Source organism: Colobus angolensis, unplaced genomic scaffold (assembly GCF_000951035.1).
Source record: "Colobus angolensis palliatus isolate OR3802 unplaced genomic scaffold, Cang.pa_1.0 Scaffold270, whole genome shotgun sequence".
NCBI classification, from domain to species: domain Eukaryota; kingdom Metazoa; phylum Chordata; class Mammalia; order Primates; family Cercopithecidae; genus Colobus; species Colobus angolensis.
In genome coordinates, this window is record NW_012115933.1 from 3149511 (window position 1) to 3175804 (window position 26294).

The 26294-nt window shown below is 39.1% G+C and overlaps 1 protein-coding gene across 3 annotated transcripts in view; it reads left to right on the forward strand.

Moving 5' to 3' along the window:
- The window catches only part of PANK1 (pantothenate kinase 1), a 63503-nt gene extending 37726 nt beyond the window's left edge, over nt 1-25777 (forward strand). For 2 of the 3 annotated variants that reach the window (XM_011947858.1, XM_011947859.1), the window contains 5 exons: nt 9351-9604; nt 14886-15062; nt 15558-15681; nt 20103-20228; nt 24325-25777. In XM_011947858.1, the coding sequence (XP_011803248.1) occupies nt 9351-9604; nt 14886-15062; nt 15558-15681; nt 20103-20228; nt 24325-24384 (741 nt within the window). In that variant the 3' untranslated portion in view covers nt 24385-25777. The remainder of the gene's footprint in view (nt 1-9350; nt 9605-14885; nt 15063-15557; nt 15682-20102; nt 20229-24324) is intronic. The other variant, XM_011947860.1, reaches the window with a different exon arrangement.
- The last annotated feature ends 517 nt before the right edge of the window (nt 25778-26294 follow it).

Here is a 26294-nt window from a genome sequence, read left to right on the forward strand (position 1 = left end):
CTTGTACTCACATTTGTCTATGTCACATGTAGGTAATTCTTGCTGTATTTCAAACTTTTTAATTATTATTGTATCTGTTATGGTGATCAGTGATCAGTGATGTCACTGTTGTAATTGTTTTGGGGCACCACATCATGCCCATGTAAGATGGCAAACTTAATTGATAGATGTTATATGTTCTGACTGCTCCACTGACAGGCTGTCCCCCCATCTCTCTCCCTCCCTCAGGCCTCCCTATTTCCTGAGACACAGCAATATTGAAATTAGGCCAGTTAATAGTCTTACTGTTGGCCTAATTGGCTTCTACATATTCAAGTGAAAGGAAGAGTCACATGTCCCACACTTTAAATCAAAAGCTAGAAATCATTATGCTTAGTGAGAAAGGCATGCTGAAAACCAAGACAGACCAAAGCCTAGGCCTCTTGTGCCATATGGTTAGCCAGGTTGTGAATGCAAAGGAAAATTAAAAGTGCTACTCCAGTGAATACACAAATAATAAGAAAGAAAAACAGATTTATGGCTGATACAGACTTTTAGTTGTCTGGATTAAAGATCAAACCACCCACAACATTCCCTTAAGCCAAAGTCTAATCCAGAGCAAGGCCCTAACTCTTCAATTCTCTAGAATCTGAGAGAGGTGAGGAAGCTGCCAAAGAAAAGTTGAAAGGTAGGCAGGGTCCTGTGGCTCATGCCTGTAATCCCATTACTTTGGGAGGCTAAGGTGGGTGGATCGCTTGAACCCAGTAGTTCAAGACCAGCCTGGACAACATGGTGAAACCCTGTCTCTACACAAAATACAAAAATTAGCCAGATGGGGTGGTGCACCCCTGTAGTCCCAGCAACTCAGGAGGCTGAGATAGGAGGATCACTTGAGCCCAGGAGACAGAGGTTGCAGTAAGCTATGATTGTGCCACTGCACTCCAGCCTGGGTGACAGAGTGATACCCTGTCTCAAAAAAAACATGAAAATAAAAGTGGGAAGGTAGCAGAGGTTGTTGGTTTGTGAGGTTTAAGGAAAGAAGCCACGTCCATAACATTAAAGTGCAAGATAAAGTCCCAAGTGCAATGTAGAACCTGCAGCAAGCTAATCAGGAAATAGAGTTAAAGTCACTAATGAAGGTGATGCATTCAACAACAGATTTCCAGTGTAGATGAAATAACCTTATATTGTTTTGGAAGAAGAGACCACCTAAAACTTTCATAGTAGAGAAGAGAAGTCAATGCCTGGCTTCAAAGCTTCAAGGAACAGGGTAACTCTCTTGTTAAGGGCTAATGCAGCTAGTAACTTGAAGTTGAAACCAATGCTCATTGACCATTCTGAAAATCATGTGGCCCTTAAGAATTATGCTAAATCCACTCTCCCTGTGCTTTATGAATGTAACAATAAGGCATGGATGATAGTACATCTGTTTATAGCATGGTTTACTAAATATTTAAGCCCACTATTTAGACCTACTGCTCAGAAAAAAAAAAATCTTTTCAAAGTTTTACTGCTCATTGACAATGCAACTAGTCACCCAGCAATTCTAACAGAGATGTAAAAGGAGATTAATGTTTTCATGCCTATTAATACAACATCCATTCTGCAGCCCATAAATCAAGGAATAATTACAAGGTTCAAGTTTTATTGTTTAAGAAATATTTTTTTTTAAAGAAATACTTTTCATAGGCTATAGCTGCCATAGGTTACAGTTCCTTTGATAGATCTGGGTAAAATCAATTAGAAACCTCTGGAAAAGATTCACTATTCTAGATGTCATTAAGAACATTTGAGATTCAAGTAGGGGGAGTAAAATAGAATTAGAAGGAGTTTGGAAGAAGTGAATTTCAGCCTCATGGACAGAGTTCAAGATGTCAGTGAAGAAAGTAACCACAGATATGGTAGAACTAGCCAGAGAACTAGAATCAGAAGTGGATCCTGAAGATATGACTGAATTGCTACAGTCTCATGATAAAACTTGAATCAATGAGGCGTTGCCTCTTATGGATGAGCAAAGAAAATGGTTTCTTGAGATGGAATCTCCTTCTGGTGAAAATGCTGTGAACGTGGTTGAAATGACAACAAAGGATTTAGAGTATTATATAAACTTAGTTGATAAAGCAGTGGCAGGGTTTGAGAGGATGGACTCCAATTTTGAAAGAAGTTCTGTGGTGGGTAAAATGCTGTCAAACAACATTCCATGCTGTGGAGAAATCTTTTGTGAAAAGAAGAGTCAACCAATGCAGCAAACTTCATTTTTGTCTTATTTTTAGAACTTTCCACAGCCACCCCAACCCTCAGCGAACCCTACTTTGATTAGTCAGCAGCTCTTAACATTGAGGCAAGACTCCACCAGCAAAAATATTACTAAATGATTAGCATTTTTTAGCGATAAAATATTTTAAAATTCAGGTATGTACTTTTTTTTTTTTTTTAAGACATAATGCTAGACCAGGCATGGTGGCTTACGCCTGTAATCCCAGCACTTTGGGAGGCCAGGGCGGGTGGATCACGACGTCAGGAAATCGAGACCATCCTGGCTAACATGATGAAACCCCATCTCTACTAAAAATACAAAGAAATTAACCAGATGTGGTGGCAGGCACCTATAGTCCCAGCTACTCGGGAGGCTGAGGCAGGAGAATGGCATGAATCCGGGAGGCAGAGCTTGCAGTGAGCCCAGATTGTGCCACTGCACTCCAGCCTGGGCAACAGAGTGAAACTCCATCTCAACAAAAAAAAACATAATGCTATTGCACACTCAATGTACTACAGTATAGTGTAAACAACTTTTTTATTTTATTTGAGACGAAGTTTTGCTTTGTGCCCAGGCTGGAGTGCAGTGGCGTGATCTCGGCTCACTGCAACACTTGCCTCCTGGGTTCAGGCGTTTCTCCTACCCCAGCCTCCCAAGTAGCTGGAATTACAGATACATCATGACTACGCCTGGCTAATTTTTGTATTTTTAGTAGAAACAGAGGTCTCACCATGTTGGTCAGGCTGGTCTCAAACTCCTGACCTCAAGTGATCTGCTTGCCTAGGCCTCCCAAAGTGCTGGGATTACAGGCATGAGCCATCACCCCTGGCAGTGTAAACAACTTTTATATGCACTAAGAAACCAAAAAACTCACGTGACTTGCTTTATTGCAGTATTCACTTTACTGAGATGGTCCGGAACTCAACCTGCAATATCTTGGAAGTATACGTGTAGATACTTGTGAGTTTTGTCCAGTCCAAACCTAACATTGACTAGAAGTCAGAAGTAACTCTTTTAGTTACTTTAAATGTAAAAAAATTACCTACCCTTAGAACAAGTAGGATATAACAATAGTCTTATTCGATTGACATGAAACTTAGGGCAGCAGAAAGAGTTTTCTGATTACTTTCATAACTTTTTTTTCAGTGTGTGAGTACTTAAGAATTGGCTTTTCTTATACCAGAAATCTCCAAGGGACCAGTCTTAAAAAGTGTATAATGGTGGAAAAGTCATCATGAGCGGGTAGGACACCTGGATCTGTGGAATGTCTAAACCTAAGAGCATCATTTACAAACACTTGTTACCTTGGTCCCTATTATTAATCTGAGGACTGATTTGTGATATTGCAGGAGCATGAGATTTGGTAGACACTATCGTTCTCAATTTCATTTTGGCTTGAGACTTGACCACTCATAGATGGCCCCTGTCATCATTTGATAGAGGGAGGAAAAAGCTATCCTTGAGGTTTTTGTTATATTTCTCAGTCACTGAGCATGTTTGAAATTCATCTCTCTCAGGTCTCTGTAGGTCTCCTTTGTGAAAAGAAAAGAACCCTGAGGGTAATTTGTAATTCAGAATCAACCATTTTATATGCAAATTGTTCTTGGTTTAGTAAGATAACCTTTTCTGTCACTTCCAATTTGGTTTATGGAGCCAGTGTCAGCAAAAGTACCTTGGAAGTGTAAAATATCATACAGATATGTATTTTACTTATTTCCAAAATATAATTTGGTGACTCATTTCTCAGCTATAGGTGAGTGATGTAACTGATCCTGGGTAGAGCCATAGAATGCTCCCAGGGAGTAGATGTGGAACCTCTTGGGATAGTTTTTACCAAATTTCTTTAGTTAGCTATTGAGTTAGTTATTTTTGACAGACTGAGCTACAGCTCATAGGAGGCCCTCTTAATTGTATCCTTAGCATGCCTGTGTTTAAGATCCATCTCCTTCTTTTCTCTTTTCTTTCTTTCCTTTTATTTGAGACAGGGTCTTGCTCTGTCACCCAGGCTGGAGACAGAGGTGCAATCATGGCTCACTGCAGCCTCGACTTCCTGGGCTTAAGAGATCCTCCCGGCCGGGCGCGGTGGCTCAAGCCTGTAATCCCAGCACTTTGGGAGGCCGAGACGGGCGGATCACAAGGTCAGGAGATCGAGACCATCCCGGCTAACACGGTGAAACCCCGTCTCTACTAAAAATACAAAAAATTAGCCGGGCGAGGTGGCGGGCGCCTGTAGTCCCAGCTACTCGGGAGGCTGAGGCAGGAGAATGGCGTGAACCCGGGAGGCGGAGCTTGCAGTGAGCTGAGATCTGGCCACTGCACTCCAGCCTGGGCGACAGAGTGAGACTCCGTCTCAGAAAAAAAAAAAAAAAAAAAAAAAAAAAAAAGAGATCCTCCCACCTCAGCCCCCTAAGTAGCTGGGACCACAGGCGTGTATCATGATGCCTGGATAATTTAAAAAAATGTTTTTTGTCGAGACAGTGTCTCATCATGTTGCCCAAGCTGGCATTGAACACCTGGGCTCAAGCAATCCTCCTGCCTTGACCTCACAAAATGCTGGGATTACAGGCATGAGCCACCACACCCATCCTATATTTTTTTCCAGTGTTAGCATATAGGGGATTACTGAATGCCCTCTAAAAATTACAGTCTTCAGTTTGGAAATGATGCTTCCAAGTACATTTGAACTTTAGATAAGAAGACCTGGATTATTTTATTTCTCATGGGTATAGTAATTATAACTTGTGTGTCTAGTACTTTAAAGTTTCCAAACATTTTTACACAACCATCTCTTTTGATTCTTGAAAACAGCCCTGTGAGTTAGCTAGGGCAGTCACTACAGGGAGAATATGTGACTTTATTGACATCTGTACTAGGCTGTGGTAATAGACTCATTCCCAGCTCTTTAGTTCCAGATACTGTGCTTCTCCTTCTATAGCAGTGGTTTCTCAAAGCGTGGTCCCAGGACCAGCAGCATCAGCATCAGCATCACCTGGAATTTACTAGAAATGCAATGAGAAATTCTGTGGTTGGGGCCCATCTACCTGCATTTTAACAAACGCTCCAGGTGATTCTGATGCACTTGAAGTTTGAGAACGCCACTGTACCCCTGCTTGCTTGAGTAACTTTGGTACTAGAAATAACATTGCTAGTTTTTCAGAATTGTAGTTTGAAAATTTTCTCTACTTTACTTCTTCCCCTACTTGTTAGTCTTGGGAACACGAGTAGGTAACTCAACCCACTGACCCACAATGATGCATTTTATCAGCAAAATAGGTAATAGTAATAGCTTCCTTGCTTAAAGTCCCACAGGCGGGGTCTATACAGTCTTTTGATTAGCTTCCATTATTTACACAGAGTTTGAGTCTTACGGCAAGCTTTGTTTTGTTGTTTTTAAGTTTGAGGAGTGGCTTAAATTTAACCTACTAATTTAGGAATTGGCAGAACTCATAGTGTCTCCAAAAGTGCTAAGGAGAGTTACCAGCAGAGGGATGCTAGAGCTGGCACCTACCGGATTAAAAGAGTCCATGTGAGCATCTCTTCCCAATTCTGTGTTTATCGACATCACATTGGTAGCTTGAAATTGGTCATGGTCAGGGGTGATTATAACATGGAAATTAGTAAATGCTATAAACTAGGGCTTTTAGTTTCAGAGAGCTGGTTGTTAAACATTTACCAGCATATCTTAGTTACAAAGTATGTTCAGATGGCCTGAAGCTTCATATGCATGTTTGCTGGATCTAATAGTTCAGATTTGTCATCATTTAAGGCCCATGATAGGATCGCATTAGGATATATATATAGATAAAATTGGTAGTATGGGAGTTAGATTCAGCCCACAGACATGTTTTGTTGGTCTGCAATATACTTTTTTAATGTTAAACTAGCTGTCAGCACTTAAAAACTGGAAGATTTAACATAAAACTGTGGATTTCTGACTCTTAAAAAATAGGGTCATCTGGTAACACTGGGCCCCTAAGATCGCATGGCAACAGTGGGCGGCAGGTGAATTTTAAATAGGTGCAGGTTGACTTGTTTGCTACAGTCCTTATTCTGTGACTCTACATCTAGTCAAGGCCTTTGCTCCTTTGTTTTCTTACAGTCTCCTTTAGGCAAAAAATTTGAGTCTGTGGCCCTTGATGTAAAGAAAACTAAGCCCCGAGAGAGAGTGTTTCTCACTAGCTGAAATCTCAACATCCTGTTTTAAGCTTTGCACAAAGTTAATTCAGTTGTACTAATGGACTGCAAAGTCTGATAATTAATTCCCAACTCGTCCTGAATTTCAGATGGCCTCTATGAAAATCCAAGTAGCAGTGTGACTCACTGCCTGCACTTGGGACCCTGTCATTTTTCCCAGATGGTGAAGGTTTTTGAGGGAGCTCTCTGTAGGGTTCAGTGAAAGTGACATATATCTGTTTCCCTGTCTGAGGATGCATGACCTCAAGCTTGAGATATCCAGCCCTCAGTGAAATGTGTAGACGAGATGTTTGTTTGCTGCTAGTACTTTGTTAGAAAATGATTTTTAGGGAAAAGATGAAATAATGATGTTTCTTTTCAGGTCAGACTAGTACATGCGTAGATTATTTGCCTTGGCTGGTTTTTCTTTTTTCCTAGTATAGTTTCAGGAGGTCCAGCAGGACAGACTTTGTGTTTGTGTTTGTTATGTTGGCTGTGGAATTGGCTGTCAATATTGTTGATGAACCTCTGATTAATTTTTAAGCAGTTAAAGTATACTTCCAACACTGGCTGATGAAATTGCTACTTTTCAGTTTGGGGTGATCCAAGAGATAATAACTCCCTGTTCCACGTAATAAATGTTTATTAAGCAATTATTATGTGCAGGCCTTTGAGCATAGTGCTAAGGGGCAGCCAGAGACCTAGAAACCAAGCCAGAGTGTGACCTGTGCTGTAAGTGCAATGGAAAGCTGTGGAATCAGGGAGAACAGAGGAAATAGTGTTTACACTGCTATGCCCTGCTATAGTCTTTCAGGTCTCCAGATAGGTTTATACCTGTAATTTTGCTTCTTAAAACATGTATAATTATGTATATCTCATCCAGGAGTTTCACTTGGTAAAAAAAGAAATGTTTAGAACCATTTATGAGGTAGATTTACTTAGCACCATGGGTCATTTAGAATGTTTATTTTGCTTGTTTAGACAGAATCTCAATCTGTTGTCCAGGCTGGAGTGCAGTGACATGATCATGGCTCCCTGCAGCCTTGACCTCCCAAGACTGGGTGATCCTCCCACCTCAGCCTCCCAAGCAGCTAGGACCAGCAGCACGTACCCCACATCAGGCAAATGTTTTTTTTTTTTTTTTTTTTTTGAGATGGGGTCTCCCTATATTGCCCGGGTTGATCTCAAAATCCATGACTCAAGTGATCCTCTCACCTTGGCAGCCAAAAATGCTGGAATTACAGGTGTGAACTACCACCCCCCAGCCCGTTTTAGCTCTTAACTTTTATAATGAAGATAATATCTTTTTGACAAAATATCTAAGTCTAGTACTTGTGTAGGCTGTTTCCAGACTCCAGAAGCAGTACCCGTTATGACAATGAAGACATGAGAAGCACACAGCAAATCACTGGGAGATATTTGCTAGTTGTGTCACCTAGGAAAGTTACTTAAGTTCTGTGAATCTTAACCATAGAATAAGGTTGATAGTACCTACTTTTAAGGTTTTAGGGAGAATTAAATAATCTGGTACAAGGGTTTGGCATGTAGTAAACAGTAAATACTTGCTATTATATTTTTAAATAGTTTTTTTCTTAAATTATATTGGGTCTTTTAAATTATCTTCATTTGTTCAGTTTCATGTTTGTGATTGTTAGATTTTTTTCTTTCTTTGGTCCATGGAAAATGATCATGAATCCAGATCTCTGGGCCAGTAGTAATACATTTAAGGATCATAAATTAAACTTTTGAGAATGCAAAATGGCTACCGGACCCTAAGCCTAGCCCTCAGCCAGGTCATTCCCCTTTACCTTTTTGCCCCTGTCCATTTTTGTCTCACAGGAACATAATAGGATACTCGGGGACCACCCCAGACATTAATAAAAGAGCCAACTTTTTTTTTAACCCTTTGTATTTGCCAAGGCCTGTGTAAGCACTTTACCTATATTTTTAGGTAATCTTCACAGCAGCACTCTGCAGTGAGTGTTATTATTATCTTCCCCATTTGACACATGAGGGCACTGAGGTTTGAGAAATCTTTCAGTTAAGTAAATTTTAGAGCTAGAATTCAAAGCCAGATCTAACTCCAAAGCCAAAGCCTGGAAAAAGGGGAGTTGGGCTTTGTGAGCTCAAAGGTGATTCACCCCAGTTCCCAGTCCCCCAGGACTTCATGCTCTACCAAGGAAGTATAGCATTTTTGTTGCTTTCTGAGTATTCTCAGTCTGCTCACCCTGTGCAAGCACCTCTTTCTTGGCGGCATCCCCTATTAGATTCCTGTGGCTGCTGTAACAAATAAACTTAATGGTTCAAACAACAGAAATTTATTTGCTCACAGTTCTTAATGCCAGAAGTTCAAATTCAAAGTATTGGCAGGACCGTACTTCCTTCAATGGCTCTTGGAGATGCCATTTTTTGCCTCTTCCAGCTTTTGGTGACTGTCAGCATTCCTTGGCCTGTTGAGCAGCACTCCAGTCTCTGCCTTTGTCTTCATATGGCCTTCTCCTCTGCGTCCTTTAAATCTCTCCTGTGTGTCTGGGGCTACCCCAATAATCCAGGATGGTCACTTCTTCTCAAGATATTCAATTAGATCTGCAAAGACCCTTTTTCCAAATAAAGTCACATTGACAGGTGCTGAGAATTAGGACATGGTGCCATCTTTCAGGGACCACCATTCAACCCATGACACATGCTGATGGGTGCATTTCAAGCAACCAGGCAAGCTCTTGTCCTTTAGCATGCACTGTGGGCAGGTATGACGTCTAGCCAAGGCTACTTTTCCAGTGCAGTGGCTGATTATCTGCAAGATTTTACAACTTGTTTTAAGGGTGCCTCCAAGCTTTTAATGTGAATGACCCCAACTGAACTAGAACTAGAACCTCTGGGGTTTCCCCTTAGGTGGTCGCCTATCTCAAAAGGTTTTATTTTGTTGTTTGTTTTGTTTTAGATTGCTGACCTGCAGCTGCATAAACTGGATGAACTGGACTGTCTGATTCAGGGCCTGCTTTATGTCGACTCTGTTGGCTTCAATGGCAAGCCAGAATGTTACTATTTTGAAAATCCCACAAATCCTGAATTGTGTCAAAAAAAGCCGTACTGCCTTGATAACCCATACCCTATGTTGCTGGTTAACATGGGCTCAGGTGTCAGCATTCTAGCTGTGTACTCCAAGGACAACTATAAAAGAGTTACAGGGACCAGGTAAACATGTTTCCACTTGTACTTGAACCCAGACCTCTTTCTTGATGATCAGTTTATAGTAAAACGTTATGTATATTGAATACATCTTTAAAAGAAATATCTTGGCCTCCTTAGCCAACCAAAAAGAATTTCTCGAATGGTGTGTTAAAGTGGTATGTGGGTGATTTATATAAAAGTTAATAAAACACAGTCCTTGCCTTGATAGAAACTTTGGTCAGATTGAGGGAAGAAGGATTGCACACACCAGAAATTTGCCAACAAGGGGGTATACATTAAGTGTCAGATGATTAGCAGGGTCAGTAGAATTCAGATGGAAGGATACTTGGAATGGTCAGAGATGACTTCAGGAGAAACCTTCTTTTGGACCCTCATGGATGCCTAGCTCGGAATGACTTGCTTGAAATAATATACCATTCCAAACAGCAAACCAAATTAGGTCTACAAAGAATGTCTTTTTACCCTCAGCCAAATGCTCCACCTGAAAACGGGAATAGTCAGCACACCTCGTAGGGAATTTTGGAGTGGAGTACACAGGGAAACAGCCCTGTGGCCACCGTGGGGCAGAGGGACTTGTTTTTTAGTGCACACATCCCAAGACCCATGGAAGAGCCAAGGGGCTCAGCTTCCTGTTAATGGGGATTCAACATGGGAAAAAATCTGGGGTCAGATCTCTCTAAAACATCACAGTGTAAACAAAACTAAATAGATTTTCCTTAATTCTAGGAGGAGGATTTGGTATGAAGCATTTTTCTAGCATGTGGAACCATAGAACCCATTTTTAGAGGAGCATCTTAGGAGATTAGTGCCATGCAGAATGTGCTTTGGGATTTGGTGTTGAAACCAGGGTTTTTGATAGCTGCAGATATATCACTTCTCTGGGTCTCAGTATCGTCATTTCTGCCATGAAGGGGGTTGTTTCTTGGATTACTTCTACAGACTTCTCCAGTACTAAAATTCTGCAGGACTACTCACCCATTAGGAGGAGAACATTGCTTTTGCAGTACATTTCCATGACTTGTGATAGATGAGTGGCTCCCCACTGAAGAGGGGAAGATTTAACAGTGCCCCCCAGGATATGTTTGACATTTTTTTTTCTTTGGTTGTTACAGCTGGCATCTACTGGATAGAGGTCAGGGGTGCTGCTAAAAAACTGTAGTACATAAGGCAACAAAAAATTATCGAGCCCCAAATATCAGTAATGCTGCTGTTGAGAAACCCTGGCATGCATGTACACACACACATACACACACACACACACACACACACACACACACATACACACACATTCTAACTGAAGCCTACTGGTGTCCAGAGTATAGGCTTTGTTTTGTAAGTTAATTGCTACCAAGTATACATTTTCTCATTGAGAATATAGAAGCTTGCTTGTTCACACAAGAAACAAAACTGACTCCGTGACCTCATGAGGACTGTCAGGAGTATCAGAGATGAATATTTCAGCTGAGCTGGTTTTACGTTAGAGAGTGATTTGATAAACATATAATTTTTAAGAAACTACAGACCTCCTCCCAGAAGGAGTAATTGAATTGGTAAAGCTAGTCCCAAGGTAAGAGCAAGCTAATCGTTGTTCACAATTAGAGATACTTAGTTTTATCAACACTTAACAATTTAATGAATTACATCACAGGGACACTTTCTTAAACTTGGAGGCTCCACGGATCTGGGTCATCTTGAATAGCTGCGAAGAAGCAAACTGTGATGTTTGGCTTCTGTTATATGTGTAATTATGTCTATAAATATTGGTAAATGCCCTTTAATGTCCAGTATTCTCCAGTCATCAACAAATTCTGTCTGGATGTTCTAGCTTCCCTATAAACTCTCTCTTCAATCAGTAGCTTTGGAAAGGTGCTACCAAAGCCTGCAGGTTAATAGAGAACCCTTTCGGGGCTACCACGAGAGGGGAGGGGAATGAAACATCAAGTGTGTGGGGCTGTGATCCTCACCCAGAGTTGTTTTGCCAAAGGTTTCTTTTAATTCAAGTTAGGAAACCTCTGACATAAATGATTACAGTTAGCAGTGAAGTTAGTATCTACGGTTAGTGTGAGTGTGTAAAACACATTTTAGAAACCACTGTTTTAGCAAATGGCTTAGCTTTAAGTTTTGCTACTCCTATTGTGAACCAATAGCTGTCACTCCAGGTTTTTTCTTATTGTATTATACCTGATTTTCCCATTAAACATTAAAGTTGTTTATTTTCAAGAAGCTACACAGGATGTCAGTTTCCTTTTAAACATGATTTCAAATGATTTATTTCAGTGTTACATATAATTTTGTTGCATCCCAGATTGGGTAGCAACATTTTTTTCCTAGTGAAACAACTCCAATTATAGAAGTCAATGGAAAAAATAGTACTTTATAGCTGACATTAGAATGTGTAGTTTGTTAAAAGAGGAATGCAGATGATTTTGAAACTTTGGTGAAACTAGCAGTACATCTCATCTCATTATTTTGGGATCTGTTTTAAGGGCATGAGCACTTAATTGAAGGTTTCTTCTGCTGTTTCCTAAAATCCCCCACTATGATGTTGTTTGTTTTGTTTTATTTTTAAATGATGATAATATTCTACAGCTTTTTCTTGCATTGTTTTTGTCTCTTATACACTGAGGGTTTTTACTGTATGCCTACTGAAACAAACAGATGTATCTGACTGTGAGCAGGAAAATCACTTGATTAAATACTGGTTAGCAGGTTGAGGATATTAATAAAGTGCTGGCAGACATTTGGCTCTTCTGCAGCTGTGCATTCTTTCCTCCTGTCTGCAGTGCACTCGCTGTCAAATGCATGCTCGCTTTACCTCATTTGTTCCAATTCTTTATGTGGAGTCGTCTGTCATCTTCCAGTCATACAAGGCACTTGCCCTTTTTCATTTATACCAACACATCAGCCAATGAGTTACCTTCTTTCTAAGTCAGCCAGTGTCTTCAGTTGCCTACCTTTGAGTGGGTTGTTGAATGCCTTGATTAATACAAATCCTTAATGTCCAAAGAAAGGTTATCCGTGGGGGTGAAAGATATTTAGAAGCTAGAAATGGGAGCAAAGACATCTTTCTAAAAATACACAGGGAGAAAGCAAAACAAATCCAAATGGCATACAAACCAGAACATGTTCCCACACTAGCTTTGTAGGTAGGCTGAAACCAGCAATGTAGAATGACATATTGCATTAAATGTAAATAAAGATAAACTTTCTTAGAGGAAATCCAAAGTTTCTACTGTTACTAAGTTGTGAAGGTAATAATGTACATGGACCTCTTCTTTTACTCATGGAACTGCATCTACAGTTTGGCTGGCTGCTACTGGTGGTGCCTAGCTATATAATTTTCCATGAAAACCCATAATTTCAATCATATATATATGTGTATTGTGTGTGTGTATATATATGAGTAAATTAAATGATATTATATATATATATTTTTTTTTTTTTTTTTCTTTAGACAAAGTCCGGCTCTGTTACCCAGGCTGGAGTGCAGTGGCACAATCTCGGCTCACTACAATCTCCACCAGGGTACAAGTAATCCCCCCACCTCAGCCTCCTGAGTAGCTGGGATTATAGGCGCATGCCACCACGCCTGGCTGATTTTTGTATTTTTGTATTTTTAGTAGAGACGGGGTTTCACCATGTTGGCCAGGCTGATCTCAAACTCCTGACCTCAGGTGATTCACCTGCCTTGGCCTCCAAAAGTGCTGGGATTACAGGCATGAGCCACCACGCCTGGCCTCAATCAAATATATTTTTATACAAGTGACAATTTAAGAATATTACACATAGTTTTGCTATTTTATTTTATTTTATTATTTTTTGAGATGGAGTCTCGCTCTGTCTGTCGCCCAGGCTGGAGTGCAATGGCGCGATCCCAGCTCACTGCAACCTCCACCTCCTGGGTTCAAGCGATTCTCCTTCCTCAGTTTCCCAAGTAGCTTGGATTACAGGTATGAACCACCATACCCGGCTAATGTTTGCATTTTTCATGGAAATGGAGTTTCACCATATTGGCCAGGCTGGTCTCAAACTCCTGACCTCAAGTAATTCACCTGTCTCAGCCTCCCAAAGTGCTGGGATTACAGGCATAAGCCACCACACCCAGTCAGTTTCGTTTTAGATGCATCTTCAAGAACTATGTACCTATCTACAGTTTTGTACCTTCTTGTTAACAGTTGTTGACATTAAACATAACCTTAATCCCAAATTGATTTTATTCTTAGAAGTAAAAGCCAGTGCTCAAACACAAATTGAATTTCCAAAGCTAGTAGCTCCTTGGGGCTTCAGAACAGATGGATGTGAGCAACTCTTCTTCATTTACTCTTCTACATGGTAAAGAAATAGGAAAACCTATGTCCATTAGCTTTAGGAATCAATGCTTCTTTTCCTGCTGGGAGTTCACTGGCAATACTTTACTCTGAATCTGCTTTTCTTTCCATTAGGTAACTTTGATATTAATACACAATTGAGTTCATTCTTGGCTACTGTAATTACTTTCTAATTTTATCTAGGCTATTTTAGAGGAAATTTCCCCCTAAACAAGTCAAAGGTTTTTAAATGTAGTTCAACCATTGGAACCACTTTATGACCTTTGTTACTGTTTTTTACTATTGAGTGGTAAGTAATATATTAAAAAACCTTCTGGAGAGTCTACTAGAAAAAAATTCAGTATCAGATCACTGATTCCCTTCTAGAAATATTCAAGGAGGCTAAATGAGATTATCTCTGCTAGAGAAGCAAGGTCAGGTCAAAGACAGCTTTTAAAACTGGCCATGCCTGGCACAATCCTGGGTCAGTTTTGTCATCAGAGGGTTTGGCTTCATAGCTGTGAACTATGCTTTATGTGCACACAAATTCTTTTTCTAGGTATTTATATTCAGCTGCATATGGTTTTTTAATAGGAGTTATTTCTTGGTTGTTTGCTGCTTTCAGACCACCCAAATAGAAGAGATCATGATTTGGCCCCATTTCGTAGGTGGGAAGGCTGAACAAAGCACTCAGGTTAGTGGTTAGGTGAAGGTCTCACAACAGAAATCAGTGAGAGTCTTTCTTTGGTTTTGTTCTCAAATTTAGGGGCAAATTTTCCTTGATGTTTATTTTTAGTCTCTGCCCTCTTTTCATATCCAGTCTACCCTAAAGTTCTGTTGCACCCTAGCACTTTAATTGAAGTGCCCCTTTGTTCATCTGTTTTTATTCACCCATATTAATAGTCTTGACGTAGTTGGGGACTTGGATGGGCATATCTTAAAGTAAAATTTAAAAATAAACCTTATTGTTCCTTCAGTCTTGGAGGTGGAACATTCCTAGGCCTATGTTGCTTGCTGACTGGTTGTGAGACCTTTGAAGAAGCTCTGGAAATGGCAGCTAAAGGCGACAGCACCAATGTTGATAAGCTGGTGAAGGACATTTACGGAGGAGACTATGAACGATTTGGCCTTCAAGGATCTGCTGTAGCATCAAGGTAGAGATTAAGTAGCTAGGAGCAGTAGTGATTAAACACAAGGCAGCCTGTCCACCCTGGCCATTCACTAAGTTATGTTTTAAAATGTCAATCCACCAGCCTGGTGCAGATACCTGTTGTATCAGAGCTCAGACTTGATCTCCTGCCCTTGATGAAGCACTGAGATATTTAGCTCTTGATACTTGTTCTTAAAATAAGGCAACTTTGAAAGAAGGTTCTAGAAAACTGCAATAGTTTCATCTGTTTCATTCTTGTCCAGATATCTAGAGGCATTAAATTTTTTTCCCCCATCAATGGACATGCTACTTTGTCCCTATTAAGAAAAGGGCAGTCAGCCATGCATACTATAATCTTGTCTGCTTATAAACCATAGTAGCAAAATTGGATCACTTGAGTTTGAACAGTTACTCATAGAGCCTTCCACAGTACTTTGGTGGAAGGATGGGCCCTGCCTGAGGACGATTTTGAACACTCTCGCTAATATTTCCAACATAGCTTTGGCAACATGATGAGTAAAGAAAAGCGAGATTCCATCAGCAAGGAAGACCTCGCCCGGGCCACACTGGTCACCATCACCAACAACATTGGCTCCATTGCTCGGATGTGTGCGTTGAATGAGGTAAGGCCTTACTCAACCTAGCGAAAGCTGTGTGTCATTCATACACATCATCTTGGCAGTGCAGCACCTGCTGACTCGTACACAGCTGCATATCGTTAGGAAAGCTTCCCTTTACGATAGTCACACTTTACAGAACAGGAGGGGGTGTGTGTTGGGGGAGGGGGAAGAATATATGCTTTATTTTTAAGAAGGCACCAGATGATAATGAATGATAAACCATTCAACTGTGGAAACATGATACAATTACAACCCATGTCATAGTCTCTCTAACCGTCATTATTGCCATGTGTCCACTGGAATGTGAGGAAAATGTCTGAGCATCCTTGCACATAACTGCAGATAAAATGCTCGATTTGCAATATTCGATATTCTCTCTGCTTTCAGCTTCTTTACAGTGTTGCCTTGTGGCATGGAGTTCAAGCAGCATTGTACAGGGCTATCAAAGCACAGAGAGCTTGCTACAGCCAAGGCCAGCCAGAGCCCCAGGCACAAAAAAGGGTGGAGCTGGTGACAGACAAAGTTTTATTAACATGTTTTGAAGCACTGCAAGATTCGTTTGGAAAAAATTGAACTTTTTCTGAAATACAAGGTGTGTAAAGTAGAACTCTTCACACTGAGGTGTATTAGAAAGACAAGAAAGAAGAGTTGGGGCATGGAACAGGTCATAGGAGAGTATTAAAGAACCACAGTAGCTCTGTAATGGAGTTTTTATAAATATAGCTTTTAATAGAGAGGTGATATACATACAGAAGAAGGCTCAAATTATAAGCTTACAGTTGAATTTACACCACACAAGCACCCCTGTATAGCCACCACTTAGATCAAGAAATAGAACATTATAGGTACTCAGAAAGCCCCTTGAGCCCCCTCCCAGTTGAATAGTTGAATGTTAGTGTATGAGGCAGTCTTTATGATACATGGGTGTTAGCCCTGCGTTTGAGTTCTGGGTTGACAAAAAACACACTCTCCTTGCATAACACTGAACACAGTATGTTACTGGCCTGCAGATCAGGGACATACCTTTTTGGAAGCCCTCAATTCAGATGGAGTTTAAATGGGAGGCTGATACTCAGAGAAAAGAGCGTTCCAGAGATGTTTTTTCAAAGTCCACTTGAGTCTTGGGACTCAATGTAACAGAGTTTATTTCTTGACATTAACCTTTAAAGGGAATTTTTCCAAGTAATGAAACAAGCCCCAAAACCAATATGTGTGTAGCTGGCTGTACTCATGGGCTCTCAAAGGTCAGCTGGTAACACTTCTTGCCCCACAGAGCAATAGATGCCCTTTCCCCTACTTTCCGCAGAGCCAGCTTCTTGTGCTTTTGGCTGGAGTGAGCCGGCAGGTCAGCAGGTCTTTTCACAGGTATCAGAATCCCTTTGGGAGACAGCGACTGACTTTACTATTCACTTTTGATTTCAATTTCAATATTATCGATTGGTGGAGTATAGCAAGAGTGCCAACTTGAAAATGTAGCCATGTTATACACTGGTTTGAGCAACTATTTTATATGTTTCTGTGGGGCTGAATGAGTGAAGGGAATCACCAGTTGCCTTGGGGCCAAGGCTCCCCCAGAGAGTGTCCAGTCAGTGCAGACTCCCAGTGGCCGCGCCAGTGACTGGTAATGTTGCGTTTCCCCATGAGAGCAGCCGCCAAGTCCCTCAGTCCTTGCTTTGCTCTCTGGAGTCACTGATTTGAGACCCTTTGATTTCAGCCATTTCATTGAGGGACACCACATTTACCAAATCTAAAACATTTTTGCCGTGATTCTTGAGATGCTGTGAAATGCTTCCCCATCAATTTTAAATTTTCTGATTCAAATTTTTGAATAGATAATACAAACACATAATACAGACTACTAAGACATTAGAAGGATACACAAGGAAGTGAGTCACCATTTCCACTTCTGTCTGTCAGTGTTAACCTCAGTAGAGGCTGCCAATGTTTTTAGGGTTTTTTTGTTTGTTTTTGTTGTATATATTACAATATATCTTTTGTTTATATTGTATGTAATGTAGGATACATTTATCTTTCTAAAGGTAACAAACTCTGTAACATTCTTTTTACAAAATAATAGTTTTACTGAAATATAATTATATGCTATACAATTCACCCTCCATATACTATTCTACATCTTGCTTTATCAGGTTTTTATTAAGAAGATGCATAAACATATGTAAAGGAGAGAGAACAGTATAAAGAACCTCCATATATCCATCAGTGCAGATTCTGCAATCATTAAGGCTTCACAACACATGCTTTCTCTCTCTCTATTTTCGTCTTCCTCCTCCCTCCGGTCCTCTCTCCTCCTCTGTCCCTCTTTTTGCTAAAATACTAGAAAACAAATCCAAGATATTATGTCAATTTACCCTATATACTTTAATAAGCATCTCTAAAAATACTGCCCGTTGCTTTTTGACGTAGTAATGCATCTTGAAATTGATCATATCAGTATATTTTAAATTGCTTCATTTTTAACGGCCCTATGGCATTTTAACATATAGATATGCTGTTATTGATTTGCTCAATTTCCTAATGATATTTAGGTTTTTCCAGTCTCTTACTATTATTCAAATATTCATAGTGTATTTATGTACGGTTTACACACATATATGTATACACACATATCATTTTGCCTATATGTGAGTATATAAATAGGATAAATTCCTAGAAGGGAACTTGCTGAGTCATAGGATATGTTGATTGTAATATTAACAGATATCAAGTTCCCTCCATAAAGGTAGTTCTAATTTATATTCCCACCAAGCAGGGTTATAAGGGTACAAGTTTCTCCACAGAGAGTTATCAAACTTTTTTATTTTTTTCAATGTAATATGTTAAAAATTATACCTTATTTTGGGATTAACTATTAATATTATTTACTCATTACTCTATTGGGTTGTTGGCCTTTTTTTCTTACTGATTTATGGAACTCTTAATTAAGTAACAAATCCATTTGATGTGAAATGTATGATAATATTTTCCATTTATTGCTTCCCATTTGGATTTGTTTGTGGTGATGTTTTTCCCCAAATAAATTTAACTTTTTAAAGTAAATATAGCAATTATTTTGAAATGATTTCCTTTATTATGCATTTTCTACTTCAACATTTTTTTCCAATTCTTCCATATTTTTCCCTAATCTCTTTTTCTTTTCTTTCTTTCTTTTTTTTCTTTTCTGAACATCTTTGACCCACCTGGAATTTATTTGAAACATAGAATGCTCTTCCAGTTTTAATGCCACTTCTACTCCTTCTGACTTTCTATTAGGGTAATGCAAGAATGGGCTTTCAGCAAATCCTCCCTTGAACTCCCTTGTTTTGGGAGAAAGGGCAAAACACCTCAATTTAATTAAATTTCTTTTTAGCCTGAGTTTCTTAGAGTGTTCCTTGTCACCTCTTAGTTTGAGTGATTTGTGGCTAGTTTTTTTTTTTTTTCTTAATGAAAATTTATTAAAACTACCTCCGCTCCTCCACCCACAGAAAATTTTCAGTGGCTAATGGGTTCATGAACATTCATTGTTAAAATTTGAGGCAGTTAAAAGGTAATGTTCCCAGACCGTGATTACTCTCGATAGACTAAGCAGAAAATAATACCAGCTTCAAAGACTCTCTTGCCTTTGATATGAGTGAGTGACCATAGCAAGTGGCTCTGAGTGAGTGAGTGAGTGAGTGGTGAGCAGCCTCTGCATGGTAGACAGGCTGAGCTCTGGTTTGAGCTTAAGAAATATCTGGGGGAGTGGGAAGTATAACGAGTGCACTGGAGCTGGAAGCTTATGGGATTTGAAGAATGTCTGCATGAACAGGATAGGAGAGGAATGTTCATAAGTGTATGTTCAGAATGCAGAGCCACATCCATGATGACAAAAATAGAATATTTTCTGTTGACCAAACAGGATATTCCACCATATATCCTGAGGGCAGAGACTGAGTATTCTTTCTTCTTTGTATTTCCAGTGTCCAGCACAGAGCAAATTGAGCATTATTCATTACACGAATAAACCATACCATAGCCATTTTATCTGTGAGTTGGTTATAAGAGTAATTTATACCTACAAGTTGGGGGATTGAGGTATTACACATGAAAATTTAGCTGAACTTGAACTCCAGTTAAAATTGTATATATGGGTGTGTTTTGGGAGCTTAATTTCATGTCAGACCTAAGGCAGTCTGACATAACACCTGCAAATAAGTCCAATATCAGTTTCTGCGTTGCCCAACAAAAATCTCAGCCTCTTGTTCTTGTGGAATGTACTATAAGTTTGGTTTAACTTCATTTTGGCAATGTAGAAATAATTCCACCAAAAAAAAAACAAGGAAAATTTACTCTTCAAGGTTCTGTACAGAGACATACATAACATTGGGTCTTTGCCAAATGCTATTTTTATGCCATGATTCAATTGTTTTCTTTAACATTTTTTCCAGAATATAGACAGAGTTGTGTTTGTTGGAAATTTTCTCAGAATCAATATGGTCTCCATGAAGCTGCTAGCATATGCCATGGATTTTTGGTCCAAAGGACAACTAAAAGCTCTGTTTTTGGAACATGAGGTAGGTTGAGTTTACATAGACTTACTGTCATATGTGGAGTATATTTTGGTTTGGCTAACCTATCAGCAGGTCTCTTAGTTTTTTAAATTGGTCAAGTAGAAAAGTTGCCATTTACACTTTGCATTTACACAAAGGATAATAAAAAAGTATATATTAAATGGAAGCATTCTTTTTTTTTTTTTTTTTTGAGAAGGAGTCTTGCTGTGTTGCCCAGGCTGGAGTGCAGTGGCACGATCTCGGCTCACTGCAAGCTCCGCCTCCCAGGTTCACGCCATTCTCCTGGCTCAGCCTCTAGAGTAGCTGGGACTACAGGTGCCCGCCACCACGCCTGGCTAATTTTTTGTATTTTTTTTAGTAGAGACGGGGTTTCACCATGTTAGCCAGTATGGTCTCGATCTCCTGACCTCGTGATCCGCCCATCTCGGCCTCCCAAAGTGCTGGGATTACAGGCTTGAGCCACCGCGCCCGGCCGGAAGCATTCTTATCCAACAACCAGGACTGGTAGTTGGTTAATTTAATTTTTTTAAAAAGTTACTGGAAATGTAAATTAGGACAGTCATTATAGAAAACTGCATGGAAGTTTCAAAAAAACTAAAAATAAAATTACCATATGATTGAGCAGTTCCACCTCTGAGTATTTACCCAAAAGATTTAAAATCAGTATGTCGAAGAGATGTCTGCACTCCCATGTTTACTGCAGCACTACTCACAGTAACCAGGTTATGGAATTATCCTAAGTGTCTGTCAGCAGATGAATGGATTTTTTTAATGTCGTACATATACACAATGGAATACTATTCATCACTTAAAAAGAAATTATGTAGTTTGCAACAACATGGATGGAATTGGAAAACATAATGCTAAGTGAAATAAGCCAGGCACAGGAAGACATACTGCATGTTCTCACTTATTTGTGGAATCTAAAACAATCAAACTCATAGAAGCAGAGAGTAGAATGGTGGTTACAGAGGTTGGAGGGTAGGAGAAATGGGAACATACATTTCAAACTTGTAAATTTCAAATGTTCTCACCAAAAAAACTAAGTATTTGAAGTTATATACATGTTAATTGGCTTGCTTTAGTTATTTCACATTATGTTCATAAATCATAACCTCACTTTGTACCCCATAAATATATGATTATAAGTTGTCAATTTATAATAACATTTTTAAAAAGTTTTAAAGTCAGATAAAATGAGTAATCATTCAAAAAATCTTTCTTCAAACATTTTATTATACCTTAAAATGTGTAAATGTGCACTTACTTACCAATCTTTTGATGTGAGACCAACACCTATTTTTGAGCATGGTTTCTGCCGATTGGAGTCCTGTGTTTATCTTTCTTTCATAATCTACAATATTATGCACCTCCTTTGATTTCCAGTTTGTTTCCTTAAAGTGGATTAAGAAGTTAAAGATACTTATGAAGCAAGTTGGTTGCAGAATTCTTATAGGTTTTTTTCTCTATCTTTCACATTGTGGTATCCACCTAAACAGACAGCAGTTATTTCTGACAACCTTTTTCAATATTTCTCAAGAATTTAACTGAATTTTCATAGAACTGACCATCAATTTGTGCTCTTTTTATTGATTTAGGTGGTATATAGTTAAGCTAGATTATTACATTACAATCAACCTGTCATAAATAAATTTAAGGATAAACACAGCTGACTCTTGGCAAGTAAGCAACTCAGCTGGTAAGAACAGAAGTGCCTGGGCGACTAAGAGTAGCCTGTTGGCCTTAACAGGTCAGTGTACGTGACCATTAGTGAACCTGTTTACAAAGGAAATGGAGAGAGTCCCTTACTTGGAATTTCTTTTTTTTTGAGACAGAGTCTCCCTCTGTCACCCAGGCTGGAGTGCAGTGGCATAGTCTCAGCTCACTGCTACCTCCGCCTCCCAGGTTCAAGCAATTCTCGTGCCTCAGCCTCCCAAGTAGCTGGAATTATAGATGTGCGCCACCACGCCAGACTAATTTTCATATTTTTAGTAGAGGGTTTCACCATGTTGGCCAGGATGGTCACGAACTCCTGACCTCAGGTAATCCGCCTGCCTGGGCCTCCCACAGTGCTGGGATTACAGTTGTGAGCCATCCTGGCCCCCTTACTTGGAGTTTCTACCATAATATAAACAAACAAAAAAAAGCCGTTCTCTCTTCCACCTCCTCTGTCACCTCCTTTAAAATCAGTGCTGCAGTGCAGTAATGAGCTATCACTGGAGGTATCTAATCTCTTGTGTATACTGCAGCAGAAAAACATTGAGAGAGCTAGTATTGTGGGTTTCAATTGTAATGAATAACTACTGTGCCATTTTGTTCTCATCTTCAAACTGAGCTATTTATGTAAAAAGTTACCAGTGCATTTAGAGTTATTTAGAACTCTCTATGCCTGTATTTTGTTTTATTAAAGCCTGGAAACTGTCAGGGATAAAAAGTCTTCCATAACATCACGTGGGAAGTTAGGTGGTGATAAAATAGGAAGTAAAATCCAACCTTTTGGGGAAAGCCACTTCTGTAGGTAAAAATGTAGCCACGTATATCACCCCGTACAATCCTAAGCCTCTGTGGACTCTGGCTTTGGTTTGTTACCCTATATCATAACTCAGTCTCTATGGCCAGTGAAAATGGAATATTCTTGTAACCCTCATAATGTGGTCCTCAGAAAATTCTCTACATTCTTAAATTCACTGTAGCTTATGCTGGCCTTACTAGAGAATACTATGGAGAGACAACTTTTGAGAAACACTGGTATGGTGGCTTTCTGGTCACCTGCCCTGGCCTTAGGAGTCCTCACTTAATTTCTTATTCATTCAACTAATGTTACAGAACATCTCTTAAGAGATATCATCTAGCCAGATAGTTAAGAACACTGCCTTTTACTGACTTTGAGATCTTAGACAATGACTCCATCTGTCCATTTCTGTTTTAGCATTTTTAAAAAGGGGCAATTATCATATTTTTCTCATAGAGTTATTGTGATAGGTAAATGAGTAAATCCATGTAAAGTGCTTAGAACCACGTCTAGCATTAGTGGGGCCTCAATAAATGTGAGCTGACAGCAGCAGCAGCAAAGATCCATCCACATCGTGCCACACTCACACCTACTGCTGCAGTTATAGCTGTTGAGTTCAGCAAGTGCCAGAAGAATGGAGCCTCCTGCCTTTTGGAAACAGATCATTGTGGACTGATTATTTGTGCCCCGACCAACTTCAAATGTGTATGTTGAAATCCTAATCTACAAGGTGATGGTATTGGGAGATGGCCTTCGGGAGGTGATTAGGTCATGAGGGCTGAGCCTTCATGAATGGAATTAGCATCCTTATAAAGAAGGTCTAAGAGAGCTCCCTTGCCCCTTCCAGCACGTAATCCAGCTATGTGAGATTATAATGTGAAGACAGCTATCTATGAGGAATGGGTCCTCACTAGACACCTTGATTTTAGACTTCCCGGCCTCTAGAACTGTGAGAAACAAATTTCTATTGTTTATAAGCCACCCAGTCTAGGGTACTTTGTTATATATAGCAGCCTGAACAAACTAACACATAGTTCTCTACAAATCTATCTTTTTTAGTTCCTTTCATTTTCATAGACATATGGTCTTTTATTTTACAGATGGGCAAAGTGAGGCTTGGACTAATTTAAGTGCCTATGCAAGCGCTACTGAGGGAAGTTTAGGGTTTTCTCCCATGAAATATAGCTTTGAAGTCAGACAGATTTGGTGTTGAGCCCTGGTACAAGACCTGTGACCCTGCAAGGGTAATTTAATTTATTACCTTCCATTTCTCATATGTGAAATAATAATCAGAGTTTTGCCATGATGAAGATAAAGATGAAATAGTTATAATACTAATAACCCCCAGCACACATTTAGCACACATGTGCCAGACATAGTTGTAAGCACTTACATATGTGAATTTATTTAATATATATAACTAGATGTCCAGTAAATTATAGTTGTTATTATTCTGCCATGTTTTCTGACGCACAATTTAGGTTTTAAATTTCTCTTTTATCTACATTAATGGTATTCCTAGAATTATTAAAAACAATAGGTATTTGGCTAAAGTTCAGAGATCATCGTTTTGTATTGTTTTCATAGGGTTATTTTGGAGCCGTTGGGGCCCTGTTGGAACTGTTCAAAATGACCGATGACAAGTAGAGATGAGCAGTGGAGGGAACAGCCTCCCCAAAGGACAGAGAACTAAAAAATTGCTGCTGGAGAAGGTGAAGGTCGCTTTGGGACGGAAACCAAGCCATTATGGCAGATGAACCTGCTGGATTTGTAAATAATTTAAAATCCTTCCAGATGATCTTTTACTCTTAGGTTTTGAGCTAATGATTCAAAACGGGGGAATATAAAAGGTTTTTTTTCTGTATACTGTATTTTTTTAAAAAAATGGTGCAGCGTGGCCAAACCTACCAATTGTATGCATTAACTTTGAAAAGTTGTTTGATGTTTAAGAAGGACCTGATATGTAAGCGCTGTTCATTTTTCTTCTGGGGTTTACTGATCAGTGTGGTGATTTTAACTTCATTTAGTAATTACTCTAGGAGATTTTACCTTGACTCATATTTTTCATGACGTTTCATGATTTGCTGTTGGTTTCAAATGAAACTACAAATCTGGCATGTTTTACTGTGAACACTTTTGTTTGTTTACCCTTTTTTGTCTTGTTTTTCTGTTTTAGTTGTCTTCTGAAAAAAGAGAGTCCTTCCCTCTGTTTCTGTCCTCAGATGATCTCCCTCCCCTACCTGTAAACTTTCTTTGACATAATTGTTCATATCAATGAAGGTGCTGACCAGCTCAATACAAAGTTAAGCACAAGATCTAAAGCTCTTGAAAATGCCGGTGAAGAGAAGCCTGAATGTGTTAATGAATTTAATGAGTCTGGCAAGTTTGTCTTATCCCTTATAAATATAGTGTTTCATTGGATTGATTTTATGCTAGGTGATATTAAGTTGAAATAGTCTATGATGAAATGTCCTCTTCCATGCACAGAATATGAATGGCAGCAAATCTTTGTGCAAGAAGTTTGGAACTTACTGGGAAAAGCCTCCCAGTGGATTAATTGTTCATATCAGGAGATTTAGGGTAAGTCATGGGTTGAGGTGTCAGATAGTAATATCTGTTTGTTTTGTACATGTATATATCTAGGAAATTTGTAACAATATATCTTTAATAATGTTAAAGTTTTTTTCATTTTTAATATTTTAAACTAAAAACTGTACTTCAATCTCAGTTTCTAAAATTAAAAATAATTTATACTGATCTATATATTTTTTCTTTTTGAAAGATTTCATTAAGACTGATGGGTAACTTTCAAATGAGGGTCACATACAAATGTCGGAATGCGTGAGATCCCATGGTCTTGTGTATTGAGCTTATTGTTGAAAGGGATTTTTGAAGGACAGAACAATTACTCCAGGATGAATCTTCCTTTCTCTGCCTTCTGAGCACCGTCTTTAATTTCCATATCTTCAAATCTTGAAGAAGTTGATGTTAATTGAAGAACTCATTTGTCTGGTTGAAATAAAGCCTGTTTCTGTTGTGATGTTTTTAGTGTATATGTTATTTTCATTTCTTAATTCTCATGTTTATGGTATCGGCTTTGTACCATGAAATGACTGTGTGTTGTGTTTTTGCTACTCTACATTTCAAAATCAGAGGCTTTCCCATGAGTGTGGTATGGTCCAAAACGCTGTATCTTCAGGTGAAGCTGTAGCCCTATGCATAGATTTTTAAAATATAGCTTTATTGTTTCTATACAAGTGACTCCTTAATGCCAACTATCACTGCTATATTTGTTAATTCCAAAGGAGTTTCAAAATTTGGTCATCACAAATATATTTTATTAACTTCTGTCTGGCTTTTGAAAAATTCAGGCAGCTAAAGTGTTCTTGAAAAGGGTAAGTTAAAAATCTACATATTATTTATAACTAGTGCCTTTTGATGGCCTCTTCTACTATTCCTATTCTCATCTATCAGGTAACAGCAGACCTTGGTTCTGCAGATCGTGGTTCTACAAAGGAAATCAGGGCAAGTTAGTGTGACTGTATATATTTTGATCT